General features: G+C 37.1%; 2 protein-coding genes and 1 long non-coding RNA gene across 6 annotated transcripts in view; 1 reads left to right on the forward strand and 2 right to left on the reverse strand.

The window, feature by feature from the left end:
* SLC71A1 (solute carrier family 71 member 1) overlaps window positions 1-3,883 on the reverse strand; it is a 33,286-nt gene extending 29,403 nt beyond the window's left edge. The window contains exon 1 of one of the 2 annotated variants that reach the window (XM_077120140.1): window positions 3,650-3,883. In XM_077120140.1, coding sequence (XP_076976255.1) covers window positions 3,650-3,733 — 84 coding nt within the window. In that variant the 5' untranslated portion in view covers window positions 3,734-3,883. The remainder of the gene's footprint in view (window positions 1-3,649) is intronic. The other variant, XM_077120139.1, reaches the window with a different exon arrangement.
* A 47-nt stretch (window positions 3,884-3,930) lies between these two features.
* On the forward strand, window positions 3,931-5,117 carry LOC143649974 (uncharacterized). The gene is made up of 2 exons (XR_013159275.1): window positions 3,931-4,031; window positions 4,845-5,117. It is a non-coding gene; the product is annotated as an uncharacterized LOC143649974 (long non-coding RNA).
* A 9,275-nt stretch (window positions 5,118-14,392) lies between these two features.
* SLC35A3 (solute carrier family 35 member A3) overlaps window positions 14,393-26,063 on the reverse strand; it is an 84,235-nt gene continuing 72,564 nt past the window's right edge. For all 3 annotated transcript variants that reach the window (XM_077120141.1, XM_077120143.1, XM_077120142.1), the window contains exon 8: window positions 14,393-17,988. In XM_077120141.1, coding sequence (XP_076976256.1) covers window positions 17,898-17,988 — 91 coding nt within the window. In that variant the 3' untranslated portion in view covers window positions 14,393-17,897. The remainder of the gene's footprint in view (window positions 17,989-26,063) is intronic.

Consider the following 26,063-nt stretch of genomic DNA (forward strand, 5'->3'; position numbering starts at 1 on the left):
TCAAACGACTACCAACTGAACTCACTAAAAAAAAGGTAGAATAAAATTGAAAATTAAAAAAAAAACATAAAAAAATTACCATCACCACAAGAACTAAACTGTCACCAATGTCTAGATGGAACCTAAACTCAGGCATGGTCTTTGTGTGATGTCTAATTACTCAATTTTATATAGCCAAATGATAAAATATCTATCATCCCTGTTTAAAAAAAAAAGAAGACTCCCTCAGGAGGGAAAGTATTTCACATGATAGAATTCATAACTGTATTTACTCAATGCTGAGAGGATAGATCAGTTTTTAAGAAAAAGTTATTTCATCTGGCCTTTTAGAGAAAACACCCATTTTAAGGGTCTTGATGTACCCTGGCTTAAGTTGTCAACTGCTATTTTGTGGCACCTGTAATTCAAAATAACACTAAAGACATATGAACTTTTAAGTAATCGAAAAAAATTAAAGTTACATAAACTTGTCAAAATGTTAAGAAGACTACTAGTTAACTTGGAAAAATCTTTATCTTTACTTAAACTTCAAGTGAAGGAGTAAATAGGAGTCAGCAACCATATCCCACCCCAAAGAGTATCCTGCAATTTCTCATATCCTTGTAGGTGAACAGTAAAAATGGTAAGAGCTCGGGTCCAGTCTTTGAAATGGTTGCTGACACCTATTTACTCCTTCACTGTGTCTAAGATTAGAGATGGGGTGGGGGTGGGGTGTAAAATTGGAGCCCTGCTTGTCTGGGCAGTTAGTTGCACTTTACCTTTTTACTGCTTTTGCACATTTCCCACAAAGCGATTCACATGTCTTGCTTTCTATTTAATTCTATTTAGCCCTTTTACTGATTCACTTGTGAAAGAGCTATACATTTTTGACTGTCAGAGACGCAGTCCCATAACTCTATTTACAAAATATCTAAAAAATAAGCAAACTTCAAAAAATTTTAAGGAAAATTCTAATTTCGTAATATGAATAACTCAGGAACAACCTTGTCCCATGTTGGTAATGATTTAACAAAACTAGAGTTATTCTAATATGACAGAATGCACTTTTAACTCAACTGCCCTAAATGGTCTGCATTAAGTAAGAACTACATCAAAATGTTACATACGTTAAAACTTACAGCTAAAAACCCTATCTCTACATATGGGTGCTTCAAAAAGCAAATTCACCAATAACATCGTGGTTACTATACACCACTTCAGTAAAATGGTATATAGATGATCAAATAAATATTTACTGAATTTGGCCTCTTGAGCTTATTCTTTATGCTAATTAGGCACCACTCAATTGGGCAATATATTAGTCATGTCCTGTCTTCACAAAAGAAGAAATACAATTTTAAGAAAAAAAAAACATGATTAATTTGGTTCACTTATTAAAATTCACTTCTTCAAATGTTAGAAACTATACTAACATTTAGTTCTAACATTCTGAAAAATCGTTAAAAACTCATTACTAGTTTTATTCATTTATTAAAATCAATTGAACAGGCCTGTAGAAATGTCATTAGAAGGACAAAGCAAAATAATTTTAAGAATACTTTTGAACACTAGGAAGAAAACAGTAGGGGATCAATCAGTATTTTTATTCCCTTTCTTAAAAGAAGTTTATCACAATAGTCTGATCTAGTTGAAGGAGGGAGGTAGAAAAGCAAATGCCATTTTTAAATTATTTCTGTGACTACAATAGTTATACTTTTCTCATTTACAGCTGGAGAGGAGATAAAAATACAAATACTCCAAAAAAGTTTCTGACATTTATAGGAACACAAATATCCTGATTATTTACAGGAATATATAAAATTATAACAAAATCACCTAGGAATGTGCTAGTACAAAAAAAATTGTTTTATCACTTTAAATTCCTGTACTAGGTCCTGAAGGATTCAAAGATGCATAAACAAAGTCCCTATTCTACAGGAGTGTCCAGTTCTGTTAGAATGGAGAGTGAACACAGCATGTAAAGATGAGAAATAACACCCCATTTCCACAGCGCACAGGAAAAGTTTTCATTTATGTTTCTATGTGCCATCTCACACACATATTTGCTGATGTAAAAATTGTTCTTTGTGTCCTAAAGCAAGCCATGAATTTACTACAACTTTAAAAAATAACAAGACAGAATCTATTCTAAATCTCATAGTATTTGGAATGAAAGTTTCTGCTGTAAAACAAATCAAACAACCCCTCCTCAACCCCTCAAAGGTAACGAAACTGAGCTTTACAATGAAAAGGGTGTTTTTCTTGATTGCGGCATCATTCTAATCTTCTGCAAAGAATCTTGGTTTTGAACATCATTTTCTTAAATGAAGAAATTTCTTCATGAATAAATTAAAATATCAAGTTCTTGTCTGTGGTTGACGAGAACCACAGCTTCTTCAAGCTATTTTTCTCCCCAGACAGGTCTTACCAACTTGACCAAAAGAGCTATGATTTTTCAGCAAGTGCAAAAGGACATGATGATTTCAATTTCAGTTTCTTTTTTCGCCAAACGTTAAATCCAGCAAGTCTTTAAATCTGACAGTAAACTAAAAGTACATTCTGAACTTGCTACTTAAGCACCACACTTTCTAAATTTTAGTATACTGAAATGTCACCCACAAAAGAAAGCTGTCATTTATTTCAACTGAATTCAGCACTATGCTAGCAGCTGGCCAGGGCTCCAATAAAATATAAACAGAACCGGAACCTTTTTGGCATCTTTTTCCTCAGGAAAGTGAGACACATATTTCACTTTCCATTCTATTTCAGAACGTGATATTAAAGGATGCAACAAAGACGAAAGAGTGTAGCAATGTGGAGATCGCAGCATAAAAAATATATTTTGAGTTTTTTCAATTAAAAACGCTACTCTCCTGCTGGTTAACTAAAGCGCACTGCGTAAAGTTGACTCTGATGCCAAGTGCTTCTTTGAGAAAAATTTTTTTCTTGTCCTCAACCCGTCTAGTCTTCCGTTCAAAGTGTCTCCCCCTAATTCTCAGGCCATGATCGACTCTATTTAGTATTTATTTTAAGGCACAACAAGGTGACATCTGTTTTTTGAACCCCAGCGGACTCGGATCTAGGCCCCAGGTGTCTACCGTTGCACCTCCGACTTGGGGCAGGGACGAGAAAGCCCACCTTCTGACAGCGTCGCCGCGCCGCCCGCGGCTAACCACGAAAGTGCGGACGCAGAAGGGGGTTGAAGAGCGCGAACGTACTATGGGACCCAGCGGGGCCGCCGCCCCAAATGCCACCCCATTAGTAGCATATGGGAAGGCAGAGATTGCTCCCGGCCCCGTTCGAAATAGCAGCGACAGCCTCTAGGGGCCTGGCGGCCCCACGCACCACCCGGCGACGCGACAGGCCCGCCGCGATTCCTCTCCACCGCGGCGGAGCACGTGGGAGCGCGAGGCCGCTGGGCCCCGGGAGATGCCGGGACGAGGGCGGCAGGTGTGGGAGACACGAGCGGCTTCTCCCAGAGGGCCAGCCCGGAGGCCCGAGGGCGCAGGCCGGAGCGGGGGCAGGGAAACCCCTGAGTAGCGGCATGTGGAGCCGGAGATGGCGTGGGGTGAGTGAGGGCGCTCGGGGGCAGCTGGAGCGCCAGCGGTGGGGGCAGAAAGGGATCAGGTGGGTCCACAGGGACGCTCGCCAGCGCGGAACACCAGCTCACCGTGCCCCCGTCCTTAATGATGATCTTCTTGGCCAGCATGATACTGCGGTTCGCGGCCCGTTTCTTCTTCTTCCCCTGGGTCATTTTACCATCCTCGATTCCTGGCGCTGCTGCAGCCACTCCCGGGGCGGCCGGCCTCAGCGGCGAGTCGCGTCCCGCCACTACTGCCGGGCCGAGCCGCTCGGGGCTCCCGCCGCCATTTTGAGGGCCCGGCCTGCCTCCGGCAGCGCGTCACATCGTGCGATCGGCCGACGAGCCCGCCCCGCCCACGTGACGCCGCGCCGCAGCGGCGCGGGGAGGGAAGCCCGCAGGCTCCTCGCGTGCTGACGGGGGTTGTCCCAGCGCGGTGGGTTATACTCATCACAGCAGGTCTGGGATGTAGGTGCGGTTATTGTCTTTCCTTCTCAGGTGATGTCCCAAAAAGTTAGATAACTTGCTCACGGAAATACGGCTGGTAAATGGCTGCCTTAAACTATTAGTGCAGTCTCCAACTGTGGCCTAACCCAAACGGGTACGAAAGGGGTACGAAAAAGAGAAATCCTTTTCCAGAAATAGTGAGTAGCTAAGAGGTAAAGGTAAATTGATTTTCAGAAATAGTCGTTTATTCTTATAGCAGCTTATGACCCCTCGCCGTAACTCTACTGAAGCGTGTCGGTTTGCAGATCAGCTTACTGTTCCTTTATTCCCTGACCATGAAAACTTACTTGGTCTACGTCACACGGTGTAGGCATTATTTAAAAATCAATTTGATGGGGACAAAAGTTGCTGGAGGATAATTGACACAAGTGGACTGTGTACTGCAAATTCAAGTATCACTATTAAATTTTTATCTTCATTACCGTTGTGTAAAAGAGTATCCTTTTCCTTAGGAAATATACAGTGATATCTTAAGGAGTGGAGGGATATAATGCTTGGTACCTACTCTCAAACCGTTAGGAAAAAAACATGGATGTATAAATATACAGGAGAAAAGAGGAAAAAATGGGAAAGTTAAAAAAAAATGTGAATCTGGGTATGCTGGTTTTAAGATTTATCCATAAGTTTTTCTTTCTTGAAAGGGCTGAGTCAAATTTCCCTCCCCTTGAATGTGAGAGTTTGACCTAGTGACTCTTTTAATATAATAAAGCAAAAACAGCACTGACTTCAGAGTCTAGGTCATAAAAGATACTGCATCTTCCTAACTTGCTGGCTCTAGCTTCCCACCCACCCCCCAACAGAGAGAACCAGCAACCATGTTATGAAGATATTCAAACAGCCTGTAGAGAGGTTCACGTGTCCAGGATTGGAGGCCTCCTACAACCACCATGTGAGTGAGTCATTTTGGAAGTGGATACTCCACTACTGGTCAAGCCTTCAGCTGGGTAAATTCCTGAGACCCTGAGCTGGGACTACTCAAGCTTAGCCACTCCATGATTCTTGACTCTCAGAAGCTGTGTGAGATAAAAAGTACTTGTTTTAAGCTACTAAACTTCGGAGTGATTTGTTACATGGCTATAAATTATACACTAAGGAAATATGCAAACTTTTTGTATCTTATTTACAACTTTTCTGTAAATTTGAAATTGTTTCGAAGTAAAACACTAAAAAACAAATTTCATTGAATTTTCTCTACCTTTCTAACTCCATAACTGACTAAAAATAGAAAATAAACCAGTTTCCATGGAAAGGAAAAGGAAGACAGTTTAGCGTGATAGATACACCCAGTTGCATTTTCCCATCAGTAAGTAAACTGATATTTTTATTTAATTTTTCTTGCTGAAGCTTTGAAGTCAAACTCCAACTTGAAGTTCTATAGACTGAGTAATGAGATTTCACACATGAATCCTCAGGAGCTTGTTTTGTGTGGTAGAGAACTGATAAGATCGATTATTGTGTGGTTACTCTGTTATAGCCTCTTGAAATTGTATTTTATTCAGCAGTGCCAATTTTATCACCTTATAAAGTAGTTTAGACACCAGGGATACAGCAATAAATGAGACTCCTCTTCTACGTGGAGCTTAGATTCTATTGGGGAACGTAGTTACAAAACAAATACAAATGTAAGGAAGACAATTGCAGATTGTGGCCAGTGCTGTTGAAATACATAAGGTATTAAGAGAAATGTAGCATATTGAGTGTCCATAGCATCTCAAGCCTGTGCTAGAAGGGTTACAGTGGTAAACAAGAGGTAACAGTCCTGTTCTACAAGACCTGTGTATATTTCTGTGGTTTGGTATGTGTTGGAGTTGTCAGTATTGACAAACTAGCTATTACAGTACAGCAGTGATTATTGTTCAGTGTCAGGTTTCTTTGGTTATTTGGAAACCAGCATTAGATAACATAAGCAGAAGAGAATTCCCAAAATTAATGAAAGGCTGATACTCAGGCTTGGAAATAGGCAGGAACCAAAGTTTGGAAATTTCATGAGATGAGAAGTGGTAGTCTTGTAAAGGAACCCGTTTTGGAGAAGGGGATGTATATGGTGTCCTAGTTTTGCTAGCTGCCGGGATGCATTATACCAGAAACTGAGTGGCTTTTAAAAAGGGGAATTTAATAAGTTATAAGTTTACAATTCTAAGGCTGAGAAAATATCCCAATTAAAACAAGTCTATAGAAATGTCTAATTTAAGGCATCCAGGGAAAGATACCTTGATTCAAGAAGGCCGATGACATTCAATGTTTCTCTCAGCTGGAAGGGCACATGGCGAACATGGCAGCACCTGCTGGGTTTTTCGTGGCTCTACAAAAAGGGACTCTCCAAAATGTTTCCTCTTTTGAAAGGATTCTAGTAAGCAACTCCGCCTTCAATGAGTGGAGACACACCTCCATGGAAATCATCTAATTATAAGTTACCATCCACAATTGGGTGGGTCACATCTCCATGGGAACAATCAAAATGCTCCCACCCAGCAATATTGAATGAGGATTAAAGGACATGGCTTTTCTGGGGTCCACCGTAGATTCAAACCAGCGCATATGGGAACTGTACTTTATGCATGTTTTTTTTTTGGTAAACCTACACCTCTTAAAAATGAGGGAAAAAAAAGCAACTGGAGAATAATTTTAATTGACCCCTTAAAAACATGAAATAATGGAGTTAGCTTTTACGTAGTTTTGGTCATGCATTTTGTATATTTAAAGTGCTGAAGAAATGTTAAGGTAATAAATATATCATAGACCAGTCATTTCTCTTACTATAAAGCAGATTGTAAAACTTAATTAATAGTAAATAGTATGGAGAGTGAGTAGAGAATGCTGCAGCACCACGAAGCAGAGAGTCCACCAGCCAGCGACCTTTGGAGATGAAGAGGGAAAACGCCTCCTGGGGAGCTTCATGAAACTGGAAGCCAGGAGAGAAAATTAGCAGATGATGCCGTATTCACCATGTGCCCTTCCAGCTGAGAGAAGCCCTGACTGTGTTCGCCATGTGCCTTCTCACCTGAGAGAGAAACTCTGAACTTCATCGGCCTTCTTGAACCAATGTATCTTTCCCTGGATGCCTTTGATTGGACATTTCTATAGACTTGTTTTTTTTTTTTTTTTTTTTTTTTTTTTTAAAGGAAAGACAGAGAGAAGGAAGGAAGGAAGAGAGGAAGAAAGGGAAACATCTTTTTAAACATTTTCTTGTTTTATTGTATTTTGTTTCTCCGTTTTTCGTTACATGGGCTGGGGCCGGGAATCGAACCGAGGTCCTCCGGCATAGCAGGCAAGCACTTTGCCCGCTGAGCCACCGCGGCCCGCCCTCTATAGACTTGTTTTAATTGGGACATTTTCTTGGCCTTAGAACTGTGAACTAGCAACTCATTAAATTCCCCCTTTTTAAAAGCTAAAAAAAAAAAAAAAAAAAGTAAATAGTATGACTCCTTTTCACCACCTTCCATTTCATTATATGAAAATGTCGATGGAGTTTGAAATAAAATAGATATATAGATAAATAGATAGATAGTACTTAACAAATACTCCGTGAGTACTCTACCAGGAGAACTTCATCCAGGCAAGGGTTGATTGGGGAGACTTCAGCTAAAGTCTTGATGGAGAATATTAAATGGATTTTCAAAATTTGAATATATTTAATTTTATACGAAAGGCAGGGACTAGAGTGGGGAAATAGTATGTAAATGTTTTATGTTCTAATCCAGTTGAAATAAGGCAACTAAAAAAATGTGAAAGGAGGGAGTAAAAAGTAGAATAAGTTCATTGTCACCAACGTCATTAGGTGAGAATCAAGGAATATCATTTAGAGCAGGCAAACCAACCAGGAGCATAGACAAACAAAAAAGAGGACTCTAAAGATAAATCACTAGAACTAATGCACAGACCTTTCTAAGTATCAAAAGGAATTTTATAAAGCAAAGAAAATGTGCTGCATACTGAAAGATACATAGTAAATATACCAATATACATATATTTTTAAAAGGAACACAAGAAAGATTATCTAGTAAAAAAAATAATCACCAATAGGAGGTGGTTAGAAATGGGGTGGAGGGATAGAGATGGGAGCGAGACTTCTACTTTTATGTAGTTTATAACTTTAGAGTCATGTAAATGCTTTACATGTTAAAAAATTAGAATAAAATTTTAAAAGTAAATTTTAAATTGAATACAAATAAAAACAGATTAACCTAAGTACCTTACATTGAAAGCATCACTTCCATTGACTTTTTTTTTAACTTTTTTTTATTGTATAGTATAACATATATACAAAGCAAAGAAGTAAAAAAGCAATTGTTTTCAAAGCACTCTTCAACAAGTAGTTACAGGACAGATCCCAGAGTTTTTCATAGGCTACCATATGATCCTCTCATATTTTTCCTTCTAGCTGCACCAGAATATAGGACACTAGAGGGCTTAAATATTTTTTTATTGTCACAATTGACTTTTCTCCCTTCTTTTTTTGTGAAAAATAACATATATATACAGCAAAGCTATAAATTTCAAAGCACAGCACCACAATTAGTTGTAGAACTTATTTCAGAGTTTGACATGGGTTACAATTCCACAATTTTAGGTTTTTACTTCTAGCTGCTCTAAAATACTGGAGACTAAAAGAGATATCAATTTAATGATTCAGCATTCATATTCATTTGTTACATCCTATCTGTATAACTCCACCATCACCTTTGATCTTTCCATTCCTCTCTTTAGGGGTGTTTGGTCTATGGCAGTTCTAAACTTTTCATATTGGAAGGGTCTGTCACTAATATGGGGTAGGGAGATGGAACTTTTTGATGTTCTGGAGAACTTCCTTTGACTTTTGAACACAGTGTTGACCATATATCCATAGAGGACTGTACTGTAAGGACAGCAAAAACATCTCAAACTTTACCCAATATGCTTATTGCTAGTAATATTATTATTGTAGTGTTGAAACTTAACACATAAGCAAAATATTACTATTATTAGGAACCAAGATTTCCACTGATAGGCAGATATGAAATAGATAAGAAGAACCTTGTAATGACAAATTCTGCTTGTAAATATCACCCTGAATTCATGATCTTTTAAAAAATTTATTTCCTTGCTCCATCCACCGAATAGACCTAGAAGCAGTGACACCTAAGTAACAATGGATTCTAAATTTCTTTTGCCCTAAAAGATACAGGGATCCTTGGAAAAATAACTGATATTACAGGTTTGGGACAGGAAAAGTACAAGATAAGCCTGGATGTCTTCTGCTAGAACCAAGAATATATGCAAAGCCTACTGTAGTCATATTTAAGACATAGGAACTAGCTTGAAGTGACCCACTAGCTACTGGCTCATAACATGAGCATCACAAAGAACTAATTGTGACTATAAATTAACTAATACATTGAATGATTTTTTAAAAAAAGAAATCCAGGACTTAGTGATAATTGAAAAAATGGGTTTGGTGTGTAGTAAGGATTTTGGCCAGAGCTGTCTGGCCTTTATCCTGGCCCCTGGTAGAGGCGGGGTAGGGGTGGCGTGACCTCCAAACATTTGGAGTTTCCTCGGTAATAAGTATCTTTGTTACTCACAACAGGCCTCTCTGGACCACAACTGTTAGATCAGATCACTCGGGGTTGGGGCTGGTCATGCCAGAAAGATCCACCATTTAGTCTTGGGGCTTTGGGCCATATGATGTCAGCCTGAGGGTGATGTGGGGGGTGGAGGGAGCAACTGAGTTCTCATGGGCACAGAAATGCCTAGGTAATAAAGCCCCAATAAAAGCTTGACACCGAAGTTTGAGTGAGGATCCTGGGTTGACAATACTCTGTGCAACTACTAAATATCAATGTCAGGAGAGTAACGCATCTCTGAGGAAAACAAGTTTCGTGTTTGAAATCCTCCCAGACCTAACCTTACTTTAGGTGGATCAGATTTGTATCCTTTCATATAATAAAACTGTAATTTAAGTATAGTGCTTTCTTGAGTTCTGTGAGTCATTCTAGTGAATGAGTAAACCTGAGATGGTTGTGGGAATATCTGAATTTGGAGCCAGCCCATCTGAAGTTGGGAAACTCCTGAACTTGCTGTTGGTTTTAGATGTCTTGGACAGACTTGGCAGTTTGGAGGACTGTGCCCTTAATCTTAAATTTATTAAATCCAGGTAGTTGGGAAAAGAAAGGAAAGGAAAAACATCTTTTTTTTTTTCAAATTAGTATATCAACTAATAAATGTAGAGAAAATTAGAGAACTTTTTAAGTCACCACTTTATACTCCAATGTAATAAATGACTCAGACAAAAATCATTAATTGATACTAAAAGTATTTGATGAAAGGCTGTTGGTAAATAAAATATGCACATGATCCAAAGTATAACCCTATACTTCACTAATTACCAAGCTAGGGGGAAGGAGAGGAATAGACCTTTATAATAAAGAGATTTGGTAGTTTCCACCTTGACTACAAATGAACAATTACCATCATTAATAGTGAGACACTCTAGAATTGTGCCTTATTATGTGATACACTGTAAAAGTAATATATGAAATATTCTTGCCAAAAATATTAACCTAAAGCTAATCAAACCTATAGACTTCTCTTTCAGAGGAAATGCAAATAATAAAAGGAAGAAACACGTCAAAGGACACAAACAACAGAAGGCAAGTGACTTAGAGTTATCAAAGTCAGTGTCATGAAAGAAAGGTATGGGGGGGAGGTACAGTAGTAAAAAAGTCATTTTTGAGGGTGGGCAATCGTGGTGTAGTGGCAGAGTTCTCGCCTGCCGTGCCGGAGACTGGGCTCGATTACTGGTGCCTAAAATAAAGTCATTTTTGAGAGAACTAAAATATTTGCATAGGAACCATCAAAATAATTCAATCTTCTTATGTGTGATAATGGGCTGAGGTTATTTAGAGAAATGCCCTTAATTTTAGGAAATGCATGCTGAATTATTTAGGGGTGAAGTGCTCTGACACATAAAGCAAATGTGGCAAAATGTCAGTAATTTTTTAATTTAGGTGGGGGGTAAGAAAGTGTACTGTTCTTTCAACTTTTATTCATGTTGCATCCTTTCAACTTTAATATATGTTGAAAGTTTTCTAAATGAAAAGCTGATGAAAATTTAAATTTAAAAAATTTTATTCTTTGGGTCATCTTTGTGAACTCAAGGAGATCACCTATGAAACTTTCAAAGCTAAAGTGGCACAATCTGACATAGCAGGACTGAAGTAATTTAAATGACAATTGTTATAAAAATAAAATATTCAGAACAGAAACAACCTGTACCCATGAGGAAATGGAGACATAATCTGAAGTAATAGAAATTTGGGGGATTATGCATATCATAGCAAAGTAAATTGAAGCTTTTAAAATTTTAGAATTTATAGCAATACTATTTAAACAGTTGCAATATGAAATATGGGCTCACCTTACTCATGACTTTCTGTAATCTTAACAGTCACCCAAGAAACTACCCCCTACTATAAGATTTAAAAAAGAATTATTGAAGCAATTGCATATATTAGGAAAAGCACCAAGCATGATAATCTTAAATTGCTACATTTAAGATCCAAGTAGAATAAAGTAAAAACATAAAACTTTAAATGATCGGAAATAGAAAACTTAATAAAACCTCAATTATTACAAATGTTTGTACAGTCTTTTAAAAGAGCAGACCCACACACATATACAAATTTTGTTTAAAATATATATCTGATTTAACACATTTAATTAAACCTTTAACTCTACATTTTAACACAGGTGTAACTTCAGCTAATTATCCTAAAATACTTGACTGACATTTCATTATTCTGTCAGTGAGTTTGACTTTAAAAGCAGGAAATTGATAACATGGAGGAACCTTAAAGACATCATGTTGAGTGAATAAGCCAGTTAACAGGACAATGTATCATTTCACTTACAGAAAGTAGATTACAGGTATTGGGGACTGAGGACAAAGGTAGGGAATGGGGTCTTTACTGCTTAATAGATTTTGAGCTTCTGTTGACGTAATGAAAAAGTTTAGGTCATGGACCGTTGTAATGGTAGTACAATTTTGTGAATATAATAAATATCACTGAATTAATTATACACAAGAAAGTGGTTAACATGGAAAATTTCAGGTTGTATATATTTTACAACAATAAAAATTAAAACAAAAAAGGCAGAAAAGTTATCTTAGGTAAACTGTGCAAGGGAATACCATGTTAAGATAGTTATTACTTAAACATTTTAGAAATTCTGAATGAAAATAAGTGCATAAATGAAAAACTGATTGTTAGCTCCACTGGAGAGCTGATACTTAACCCTAGTAAAGGATGACTAGAAATACAAGTCTATTAGTAGTGAAGCCCTACTATGAGCCCAAATTTATAAGTTTATAAAATTAGCTCAAAATTGTATATTTGTGTACAAAATAGATAAAAGGTTTAATCATTTTCATTGTTCTTTAAAATAATCCAGTCATTTAAGAGTTGTCATTAAACATCAGAATTGAAAAATAAATAACATAACTATACATGCCACTTAGCACAGAACCTGACTACAAACATCTTTTCTACCCTAAACTTATATTGTGTTTAGAATTGCTTGACAGAATTTTTTATGGTAAATAAAAAGTCTCTATAAACAAGAATTGTCATTGCTTATGTCGTCCCCATCAATATAGGAGAATGGTTTAGTGGTGAATGGTCATTAAGACACTTTCTAGAGATAGCCAAATCAATGGGCTGAGCCATCAATCTTAGGGCTTGCCCCTATGAAACTTATTCCTGCAAAGGTTAGGCTAAGCCTACTTAAAATTAGGCCTAAGAGTCACCCCCAGAGAACCTCTTTTGTTGCTCAGATGCATGCAGCCTCTCTCTCTAAGCCAATGAGGCAAGTGAACTCACTGCCCTCCCCTACTACTTGGGACTTGACTCCTAGGGGTGTAAAACTCCCTGGCAAATGTTCTAAAAAATGATCACGGTGATAAATACACAACTGTGATGATATTGTGAGCCATCAATTGCATACCATGTATGGATTGTTTGTATGTTAAGATTTATCAATAAAAATATATATATATATAAAAAAGATATTTTCTTACAGGTAGAAACTCTAATCCCTGAGATTTGAAGGCAGGCTTTTTCCTGCCTGCTATTTTCTTTTCTGGAGCATATAATCAGTCCAGTATAATTACTAATGTTGATGGCTGTCTGACTTTGGTGAAAGACAATAGTATATGTAATACTGTATTTATATATATGTATTTGCATAGCACTGAGATCCTAGGATTGTGATATATTTTCAACAGCAAAAAAAATTCTAATACAAAAAGTAACATTAAAATTTTTCAGCTAATGCGTTACTTAAGAAGTTCCCAAAGCAAAGCACACATTTTTAAAATGCTGATATTCTTATTTTAGTGATCTTTTAAAACAATATTTTAGTGATCTTTTAAAACAATAAAGCACTTTGTGTAAGGTTACTAGAGTAGTTGAAGTTGTAAATAAAATCCTTTATACTGTTTATCACATATGGCTATGCATTGATAATCACAATAGAAGACATATTCAAATTATAAATTACTGTAATTACTTAACCTTGAGGCTAGCAGATATATTATTTTCTTAAAAAGAACCTTTAAAGCATTTATCATATAGCGAAAATCAAACTACTTTAAATAAAACCCAGTCTTCTATGCTGGAGCCTAAACTAGAAAAAAGGAAGATTGCATGTGATAAAAGTAATTAGAGAGGTAAAGAAAAGATCAGGGATACATTTTTCATATATAAAGAGAGGAAACTAATTCATGAATTGAATCATTAAAGAGATAAAGGTGAGGGGGTGCAAAGGTAGGCCAGATCTCTCCTGCCATGTGGGAGACCTGGATTCGATTTCTGATCCATGCTCTTCCCAAAAAACAAAGAAACAAATGGACAAAATTCAGTAAGTAGTGCTGCAATAATGGGATACTCACATGGAAAAATAATGAAATGTGACCCCATCATACAGCATACAAAAAAAAAAAGAGATAAAGGTAAACAGAAACAAGCAAATATAAGAAACTATCTATATAATGTTAACTAAGAAAACAGTCTATTTCAGTACATCTGTTAAATAGGTAATGGATATGAAAAAATGACAGGAGAAATTTATGAATTAAAAAGCAGTTTAACAAAAGACCATCAGTTTATACATTCCTTTCAATTATGTCCAAAAGAATTTTTTGAAACAAATGAAATACATAGACAAATTCAGGATCCAAATCATTAAAAAAAAATTTTGTTTTAAATCACAAGAACTTATATTTTGTAACAAGAAATAAAACAACAAAAAATAGCTATGTACAGTAAAGTTTCAAAACCCCCCCAATGATGGAACAGTGGCACCACATTTTATTTAAATGTACTGTTCAATAATGTTTGTATAATATACATATTTTAATTTTCTGCTAAATAATAGATTTAAAGAACAAATGTTAAAGATCCAAAAATTGAATTGTAGTTATTCTTAAAACTTACTAATTTTGACCATGTGTCCAGAGTTGTAAATTACAGTAACAGCCTCCAGAAAGTGCAGGGGTGGAGCAAGGCATACAGGACCACATTTTGATAATGGTACTTTTTCTTTGGTCCTATTACTTGACATATGCTACATATCCTAGAGATTCTTAAGATGACTTTAAATACAAATGAAATAACTTATGTAAATATTCTTTGACATAAGCATACATCTATATGTAATTAAACAGTATCACAACATTGAAAGTGTAAATAAAATGAGGAATACCAAACCGTGTTTAAAAAAAAAAGCAAAACTCAGTTGTCTGACTATACAATGACATTTTAAAAGTCCAGTAATTTGATATGTAGGAAAAGTGTATAAATTCTTAAGAAGTCAGTATTAAGTGTACTAATGAGCATAAAGTCAAAGTTCTTTTTAGATTCTTAACTCCTTAGAATCTAGGTTAAATATCAAATTTTACCTTTCCTTCAATGAAATTCTGTGACATTCAAAATAAATTTTGCATCTCTAAGCTGTTTTCCACAATAAAATAGCCTACAACTTCTCTATAATTACTATTAAAGAATTGATATTACTGTTGAAACATCTACGTGTTGTATTTCAAACTTTTCTTCCCAAATACCATGTTCTTAATTTTCATTAGGACTATCAATCAGTACATTTTCACCAAGAACAAAATAGATGGGAGATAAACTTGTAAGAAGCACCGTAACTTAAATAATCAAGGATTCATCATTATAAAAGATTGAATCAGTAAGGCCTTTGGAGGTCAAAAAGGTCATTAAGACACACCACACACATAAGAAAATGGCATCAACTGTATATATGACATGATCCAAGCCACAGGTCCACCTTCCCAAATGTATTTATTTCCTCATGAATTAAAAATTATGAACTACACAGCCCAACCTTTAATAACATTTTCAAACCTACTAAAAGATTTTATCATTTCTCACAACTCTTGGTTTTTATAAACTTTGGTAGGAATCCAAAACTGTTACATTTAATAAAAGCATATTATTTATCACTGTAATTAGCATATATAGTATCCAATAATTTACTTGTCTCATGTTTATGAAATGTTAAAATGAAGGACAGACTAACCCTGAATCAACAATTAATTTGAATGGTTGCAAAGCAACCAACCAGTACTCTGATGTGGTTGAATGTAAATCTTTATATTTAGTTGTGATTTCTATGCACTTACAGGATTTAGATTTTACATGGAATTTGAAGTAGGTAATATGATATAAAAGTTTGAGTTTGTTGCAGTCCAAAATTACCATGTTCAAAATATGGTAAAAATTATTGAACAAATACTCTAGTTGGAGATTGTTGAAAATCTGGCAACCAGAAAGTTTGCTTGGTGTGCCAGTTTGGAGTCACCAGCAAATTGATTTAAAATGTTTTGTACTTTTAAACACTTAGAATTCTGGATGAAATAGATTAAGTATTGTAGAGGCTAGGTTTTTATCAGCCAGGTAGCATATTTCTAATTAGCCAAGAGTGCTCAGCAGTTTGTTAAATAATATTTTTGAGCCAATTTCTGTTTAACAGAATCCATTAGAATTATATAAAAATAGTTGATTTTTTACAGTTTTAAGATCAGGAGACTTTAAAATATATATACTGTATAAATCAAAATATTCCTTATACTAAATAGGTAATTCTACCTATACTCAATAATTAAATTTAAAACCCAAATTCCAATTTTAGAAAGCATTTTTGCCCACTAATTCATCTTACCATTTCTGATATATTCTTTTTCCCACTAACTTATTAAATAACTCATAATTTACAACCTTAACTCCAGTGTTAATCAAACAAGAAATGAAACAACAACAGAATAGCTATATACAATAAAGTTACAAAAACTTCAATGACGGAGCAGTGGCACCACATCTTATTTAAAGGTACTTTTCATTAATGTTTTTATAATATCCTTGTTTTAATATTCTGTTAAATTTAACTTGTTTAAAAGAAACCACTATTTTAAAGCAAAGTGGTGGCTCCTTCCCAATAGCTCTTGTTGAGCTACAGAAAGAGAACTCAGCATTCATCTGTCTCTCCTAGATATGTGATAAAGCATTCTTGGGGCATTGGCTTTATGAGATGTCTCAAAAGTTCTACTGAGTAGCCTTAAATTTAAAGGTATGGTGCCATTTTAAATAATGAAATACCATGGCAACCTGGAATGTCTGCAAGAAAAGTCATTTTGGTCTCAATTCACAGACATGTATACTATTTTTGTTGTTTTTGTTATTGTTAATAGTTGTAGATTAAAGGAAGTTTTTAGAGATCAATGAGCCAAATTTTCACTTTAACATATCCTAGTAGTACACTATATGCTTAATACTCCAAAATTCTTCAAATGGAGATATTATAAACATAAAAAATACTATTTTAAATCGTTAAATGAGCTTCTAAGTCCTTTAAATTATGTTTTAAAACTTTAATGGAAATTAACATATACAAATTTAATTTCATATTAAGAATTTATCTGATTTACAGAAAAAATACAATTAGGAGATTAAGGGGAAAACTCCATTAGTGTAAAGGTCATTGACTCCTATTTAACACAGGAGCAACTGGATTGTTTTCAGCTATTTGAAGCAACAGAAGGTATTAAAACATATATGGAGAAATAGATGTGTATATCTCTCTACATTAAATTTAAATATGAATTTTATTCTCTGGTAAATTGAACCAGAATGTTCCTCTATCAATTCTTACGTAGTTTAACAAATAACATTTACAGTCCTTTGTTTAGTAATTCTTTGTACAAATATAAAAATCTTAGATATGTGTAAAAGTTTTTTCAAATCATATATACTTCTATTTCTTCACAACTTTATATGTAATTACAATTTTCAAACTTTAAATATTCTGTGTAATTTGATATATCTGTACAAGAAGATATATCAGATTATATATACTCTGTACAAGAGGAGTAAGATTAAAAAAATTTAATAAGATTAAATAGATCTGATTTGCAAAAATTGATATCTGACATTTGTGTGCTATTGCAAAGAGTGCATAGGACATTTCTGCAGCAATCAAAAAGGTAAAGTATTTTTAAACGCACAGATTTCAAGTTTTCTGAAATTAAAGTCTTCTAATCCCTGGAAATTCTTTCAAGTTTTAATTTCAATTGCAATAGGTATTTATATATATATATATATATATATATATATATACATTTTTTCCTTAAATTTTTATTATTTCAAACCATTTGAATAATATAATCAGATTCAGCATGATATCTTCACATAATCTGTTTGAAGTCCTCTGTGCAGGATTAATGTTGCAATTTCTAGTGCACCATCTTGAAAAACCAGTTTAAGATAGTATACTGCTATGCTTTAGTGGGATTTCCTGTAGGTTTAGGATCATAACCATATAGGAAAGTAGCTGTTATTACAAGGATGGCTCCAAGGAAGAATACGCTAAATAAGATAAAGGAAAAATGAAAAAGAGAAATCAGATTAAGAGCAAAACAAATTATTCCTATTTCTTTACTATTAAAACAATACAATTGAGCAAAAAAAAAAACAGTCCCATTAATAGGGCTAACAAATATTGGTACTTACTACATTCCAATTATTTGGCTAAGTGCTTTTAAAATATATATGCATGTATTATCTCACTTAGATTTCACAAGAGCCCTATGAGTAAGATACTATTATCTTCATATTTTATATATGAGGAAACTGAAGTTTAGAGAGTTTTAGTACTTGCCTAAAATACCACAGCTTTAAGTGGAAGACAGGATTCAAATCCTGTACTCTCATCCACTGACTACATCGTCTCCAGTACAAAATGTTTTAAATGCTGTACTCACTTTAATATGCCTTTAGGCTGCAATACACTGAATAACAAAAGATCTCAATTTTACAAAATATTTGAAATAAAAAGGGAAAATTACATTCTTTCATGTCACAAGGTAAAGTTCAGAAATTAGATTAACAATAGAGAGATGATGGGTTCCTCTTTTTTAATCTACCATAGATATAGTACACCGTACTATAAACCGGAAATGAACTGGAATTTAAACTACACTTCCACTGTGATACCAATTTTAATTTTTAATGTGTATGTTTCTCAGAATGCTTGTATAAGGTTATGTACATCCTGTTTTTAAAGTTTCTATTAACAGCTCAAAGTCATTCTCCTTTTAAAAAAGAATTGTTTTGTAAAGGAGACATAAAAGGCCTTTCACAATGTGGCCTCACCAAGTTCCCATGCTATTCTCCCTGTCATCACTGCTTTCTCTAAAGAAAATTACTTATTCATAAAAACCCATGTTTAATGGCCCCAATACTCACTTCCTACACAGTTAATCTTGTATCACTTTCCATATGATATTAAACAATGCATTGTTTACATGTGTACTCAGCTGCTCAGCCACGTGCTCACATTCATCTGTGAACCCCCAGTACTTAACATATATAGGAAGCTCAATAATTCTTATGATAGATATTTAGTGCTGATTTGATGCAAATGAGTAAATAATATAAAACTTCCTATAATATCTAGAAGAAAACTACTACCATAGGAAAAAAAAATTGTCTAGCCTCAAGAAATATGTAGTGATTATATGGGCTTTGGATAAACTTTTGGCTGGAAACTGTCAGTCATTATGACCTTTTCTTAGCTTTCTGGAACTATGGAGCTGCATAGAATCACATGCTCAAAAGAGGAAAGTACCCACCTGTGCTGGTTTGAAAAGGATGTATGTACCCTGAAAAACCATATTTTAATCCTAATCCCATTTTGTAGAGGCAACCATTTCTTCTAATCCCTATTCAGCACTATATATTTCAAACTGTAATTAGATCATCTTCCTGGAGATGTGACTCAATCAAGAGTGGGTGTTAAGCTGGATTAGGTAGAAATGTGTCCCCACCCATTCGGGTAGATCTTGATTAATTTACTGGAATCCTATAAAAGAGGAAATATTTGGGAGAATGCAAGAGATTCAGAGATAGCAGAGAATGCTGCAGCACCACGAAGCAGAGAGCCCACCAGCCAGCAACCTTTGGAGATGAAGAAGGAAAACACCTCCTGGGGAGCTTCATGAAACAGGAAGCCAGGAGAGAAACCTAGCAGATGATGCCATGTTTGCCACATGCCCTCCCAGCTGAGAGAGAAACCCTGATTGTGTTTGCCATGTGCCTTTACACTTGAGAGAGAAACCCTGAACTTCATTGGCCTTCTTGAACCAAGGTATCTTTCCCTGGGTGCCTTAGATTGGACATTTCTATAGCCTTGTTTTAATTGGGACATTTTCTCAACCTTAAAACTGTAAATTAGCAGCTTATTAAATTCCCCTTTTAAAAGCCATTTCATTTCTGGTATATTGCATACTGGCAGCTAGCAAACTAGAACACCACTGAATAACTGTCTGGTCCAACTTCCTACCCATTGCCGGAATCACTTCCACAGTATCTCTAACAGGATCTACTTGAATTCCCAATAATACCAGGAAACACTGTTTCTCAAATTCAGCTGTTTTTAGATGGTTCTGAGAAAAAAAGTCTAAGAGGAAAAAATTTTATTAGAAAAAAATATTTTAAAAAGTCTATCAGGAGAAGCTAGGAGAAAAAAGCAAGCAAAAAGCTGAGAGAAAAATGTCAGAGAAGCTGAGAGAGAGCAGCAAGAAACTGAAAGCAACAAAACCAGGAGAGAAGGATGAGCAGACACTACCATGTGCCTTCCCATGTGACAAAGAAATCCTGGATCACCAGCAGCCTTTCTTAAGGAAGAAGGGTGACATCATCAAACATGGCGACGTAAGACAACCACTGAAAAACCCTCCCCAGAGAATCCGTGAAAAAAGGACAAATCTCTCTTGCTCAGAACTCTGGAGGAAGGTAAAAGACTGGAGGAGGGGTACATGGGTAGTTCAGTAGTTAGAATGTCTGCCTTCCATGGGGAAGACCCAGGTTCAATTCCTGGATCATGCACCCCCCCCCCCCCCAGAAAAAAAAAAAAGACTGGAGAAGGATCCCACAAACATAGAATTGAAGATTCATCCCCCAGGGGTGGCCTGTGCTGGACCGGAGGGGGACAAGTACATCCACCATCTGTCAGCCACTTGCCCTGTGAAATTGAGCTCCTTGTGATCCCCAGCTCCAGGGGGATCCCTCCCCTCCAGAGTAGCAGGTCTTGTTTCTTCCCACTCACTCAGTCCTATCCAGCTTGGGAAGTGCCCAGAGACAGCAGCCAGGGTCCCTCCCACCTCCTACTGGGGACACAGACTATAAAAAACTCTCACAGCAGTGAGAAAGATCCCCAAGCATATTCAGACACCCAAACCCAAGTCCACAGAGACCCAGGGCAGGACACAAGCCATGGAGTGCTGAATACAAAAGAGCATCACAGAGGAGTTTCCATTGGAGGATTAGGGAGGGAACGGCAGAACCTACTTCTTTCCCAAAAGCATCAAGTAGCTAGGGGAGAATGGTCCAAATTGACTGTTTGGGGACCCAGGGGACAGGGGAGGATATTTCAACACCCAGATCAGTGCAGAACAGACAGACAGAAAATGTGGCCAGAGGCTATAACTCGGCCACATATTTTGGCACCCATCCCCTCAACCTTGGGGAAGCAGCAGTGGGATTCCTCTACCCAAAGTTCAGAGGGGAACACAAACCAACACTGAGCAAAATAGTGTCCACCAAACTGAGAAAATGGGATATCTGCAACTTCAGCCCCACTCAGTTTGACCCTGCTGGGCTTCACGATTTAAACTGCTTTAGAGGAAGAATAAGTAACTGAAGAGCACTGTCTGCTGGGAAAGACAGAAAGTACAGGGGAAAAGAGAAGGGCTTTTTGGAGTCTGCAAAACTCCAAAATATCACACCCACTGGAATGGAACTGGTCTCTGCCCCCTGCACAGATACATGGCCCTGTTTTGGCTAGGAAATAGATCCAAATGTCAAGACAGTTTCCTAAAACAAACCCAAGCAACAACTAAATACTAGACAAGAAATATCAACCTTCAGAATAGACTATCAAGATAATAAGAGGACCATACCAGCAAAAAATCACAAAGCATACTAAAAATATAAAGATATGGTCTAATCAAAGGAACAAATTAAAAAGTCAGAAGAGAAACAGATTTTGGAACAACAAATCAAAGATGCTCAAAGAAATCTCCTAAATAAATTTAATGAGATGGATAAAGAGATAAAAGATAGGGTGCATGGGTGGCTCCGCGGTAGAATGCTTGCCTTCCACGCAGGAGACCCAGGTTCAATTCCCGGACCATGCACCCGAAAAAAAAAAAAAAAAAAGATAAACGATATTAAGACACTAGGTGAGCATAAGGAAGAATTTGAAAGGATACACAGAAAAATAACAACTTACAGAACTGAAAGACACTGCAGATGAAATTAAAAATGTATACAAAAGGGCGGGCGATGGTGGCACAGTGGCAGAGTTCTCACCTGCCATGCCGGAGACTTGGGTTCAATTCCTGGTGCCTGCCCATGCAGAAAAAAAAAAATATATATATATATATATACACATATATATATACACAAGACACACAAGAGCAGATTTGACACAGCAGAAGGATCAGTGACCTAAAATGCACAGCAACCGAACTTGAATAGATGAATGAATAAATGGAGAAAAAATGGAAAAATTCTAGCAGGGTCTCAAGGAAATGATTGATAACATGAAGTACACAAATATATGCATTACATGTGTTCCAGAAAGGAAATGAGAAGGGAAAATGGCCAGGAAGAATATTTGAGAAAATACTGGCTAAAAATTTCCCAATCTTATAAAAGCCATAAATATGCAAATCCAAGCCCAGTGTACACCAAACAGAATAAATATGAATAGACCCATTCCAAGACACATACTAATCAGACTGTCAAATGGCAAAGAAAAGGAGAAAATTCCAAAAGCAGCAAGAGAAAAGCAATTCATCACATAAAAAGGGGAGCAAAATAAAACTAAGTGCTGATTTCTCATTAGACACCATGGAGGCCAGAAGGCAGTGGTAGGAAATATTTAAGATGCTAAAAGAAAAAACTGTTAGCCAAGAATCCTTTAACCAGCCAGCAAAGTTGTCTTTCAAAAATGAGGAAGATGGAGCATTTAAACAGTCTAAACACAGGGAGCCCAGAATAAGAATGAGGGCCTTTAATCCTATATACTTTAATATAATGCCTGGATATATACCCAGAGTATATTAAGTTGATAATCAAAAAGTATTGGCAAAGTCCCTTGAGGGATGGGAGAAAAAATATGGAACTATTGAACTTTACCACCAGGGAAATCCTGGATACTGTGTCAAACATTAGAGACACCCAAATCAGTAGGCCAAACCCTTGGTCTTGAGGCTTGCTCTTGTGAAGCTTATGTATGTAGTGGAGAAGCTTAGCCTATCTATAGGTATGCCTAAAAGTTACTTCTGGAGGACCTGTTTTGTTGCTCAGATGTGGCTTATCTCTCCTCTAAGCCTAACTCTGTAAGTGAAATCACTGCCCTCCCCCTTAAGTGGAACATGACATCCAGGGATGAAAGTCTCCCTGGAGGCATGAGAGATGACTACCAGGGATGAGCCTGGCCCTGGCACTGTGCGATCAACAATGCTATCCTGACCATAAGGGGGGAAAGAAGTGTAACAAATAAAGTATCAGTGCCTGAGAGAGTTCATATAGAGTCAAGAGGCTACTGTGGAGGTCACTCTTATGCAAGCTTCAGTTAGGCATTGCTACCTATCATAACTTGCCAAACACCAAACAAAACCTTTCCTGCCAGTCCTAAAGAACACCTAGGGTGTTATGTAAGATTCTACAAAGGTCCCATGTACTAGGGTAAATTTCCTGAAACCTAAAACCTCCAGACCTCGCCCTCGACCAGATTAGTCCTGAAATGCAGCCTCTCTAGAGCATCAGCTAGTTCCATCTCCATACCCCTTATTACTGACAGCCCCTTCCAACATGAAAGAGTTAGAATGGGCATATCCCAAATACCTCAAAAGAGTGAGAGAAAGATCAAACGTGATGGTGGAGTTAAAAGAGAAGGGAGGGTTTGGCAGATGAGTATGACTGCTGAATCATTATATTGATATTTCTTTTGGTCTCCAGTATCTTGGAGCAGCTAGAGGTAAAGATCTAAAATTGTGGAATTGTAACCCATACCAAACTGAAATCTGTTCTAAAATGAATTGTTGCGGTGTGCTTTGAAATTTGTTGCTGGTTTTTCACAAAGAGGAAGAAAAAACTCAATTGTGATGATAAATGCACAGGTATATGAAAATAAATAGTCTTAGTACGAAAAAAAAAACCCCTATCTCAATAAGCAGACCTTTTCTTGGAAAAAGCAGGTTGATATAGCCATAAGAATAACTTTCTATGAGAGAAATTTTTGGTGGTGGTGATAAGTCCTGAATTGTAACTATTCATACAATTTACAAGTTTTCAAAGTACTTTCAAGTATATCAATGCATTTAATCTTTACAATCCTATGACATAGATTGCAGTGTCCATTATACAGTTGAAGAAACAGACTTAGGGAGAATAAGACACTTGCCCAAGAAGACTAAATTGTTAGATGTCTTAAGGTTAGAACTGAATCTGAGATTTTGGACTTCAAATGCTGTGCTGGTTTGAAAGGATGTATGTACCCCTGAAAAGCCGCATTTTAATCAAAATTCCATTTCATAAAGGCAGAATAACCCTATTCAATACTGTATGTAATTAGATTTATCCCTGGAGATGTAACCCAATCAAGAGTGGTTGTTAAACTGGATTAGGGGAGGCATTTCTTCACCCATTTGGGTGGGTCTTGATTGGTTTACTGGAGTCCTATAAAAGAGGAAACATTTTGGAGAATGAGAGATTCAGAGAGAGCAGAGAAGAATGACATAGCCATGAGAAGCAGGGAGCCCACAAGTCAGTGACTTTGGAGATGAAGAAGGAAAACAACTCCCTTTTTCATGGGGAGCTTCATGAAACAGGAGGCCAGGAGAGAAAGCTAGCAGATGGCTCCGTGTTCACCATGTGCCCTTCCAGTTGAGAGAGAAACCCTGACTATGTTCGTCACATGCCTTCTCACTTGAGAGAGAAACCCTGAACATCATCAGCTTTCTTGAACCAAGGTATCTTTCCCTGGATGCCTTAGATTGGAATTTCTATAGACTTGTTATAACTGGGACATTTACTTGGCCTTAGAACTGCAAACTAGCAACTTATTAAATTCCCCTTTGTAAAAGCCATTCTGTTTCTGGTATACTGCCTTCCAGCAGCTAGCAAACTAGAACAGATTTTGGTACTGGAGAGGGGGATGCTACTGAGGTCTGCAAATACCAAACAAGTTAGAATGCTTTTTAAATGGATACTGGAAAGATTCTGGAAAAGTTGTGAGACGCTTGATAGAGAAGGCCTAGAATGCTTTGAAGAGACTGTTGGTAGAAACGTGGACTCTAAAGATACCTCTGACCAGGCTCTAGACAGAAATGAGGCGTGAGCTATTGTAGACTGGAAGGAAAGCAAGCCTTGTTTTAAAATTGCAGATAATCTGGCAAGGTTGACTAGTGGCTTTGGCTGGAAGGCAGAGTTTAAAAGCCATGAACTTGGATATTTAGCAGAAGAGATCTCCAGATTAAATATCTAAAGTACAGCCTGGTTTCTCTTCGCAGCTTATAGTGAAATGCGACAGGAAAGAGATAAGCTGAGAACTGAACTCTTAGGTACAAAGAAACTAGAAACTGATATTCTGGAAAATTCTGGGCTTCCAGAGAGAGAGACCCCAGAGGATAGTCCCCTACGTGAGGTCTTGGCCAAATGTGAAACCAGTCAGCCATTTCAGAGAAGGCCAGGATCGAACATGGAGTATTCAGCAAGGATTTGTGGAAACTCCTTATGTCTGATGGGCATGATCCAAGGCTATTGCATAGAAAGCCAACGAGAGTGCTATGGGACCTGTATAAACAGAGCTGCTGCCAGTCTAGACAGGGAGTTCAGAGAAGGGAAACTGGAGGAAAAATAACTTCAGCAGCAAAACCATGGAGGCCGAGGTCTGAAGTCTCAAGAAGCCTTGGGCTAAGAGAGGAGACCCACCCAAGCACATGGAGAGGGTGAGTTGGCCCCAAAGGCAGAGGATGGGCCTTCCATCTCCTTGCAGTGGAAGAGTCATGCCACCTCAGACCTTGGAGAGGGTGAAGCACATTCCTTGGGGTTTGGGGAGAGCCTGGCTGTCACCACATGGAGGGGTTGAGTGTGTGCCCCGGAGATGGCAGAGAGCCTGGGTGCAGCCCCAATCCTTGGAGAGGGTAGAGCCAAGAAAAAGGCGGTCTCCCCAATATCCCCCTAGGTTGCATTTGGAGAAAGGCAGGCCTCTGCACAGGCCTTTGAAAGGGTGGGACTGCTGTTTTCTAAAGCCCCAAAGATACATGACTCTCAGATTTAGAAATCTAATGGAGTTCGCCCTGCAGATTTTCAAGACTGCTTGGGTCCAATGACCCCTGTGTTCCTTCCTCCCTATGGAAATAGGTATATGT

The sequence above is a fragment of the Tamandua tetradactyla genome, chromosome 11 (genome assembly GCF_023851605.1).
Source record: "Tamandua tetradactyla isolate mTamTet1 chromosome 11, mTamTet1.pri, whole genome shotgun sequence".
Lineage (NCBI taxonomy): Eukaryota > Metazoa > Chordata > Mammalia > Pilosa > Myrmecophagidae > Tamandua > Tamandua tetradactyla.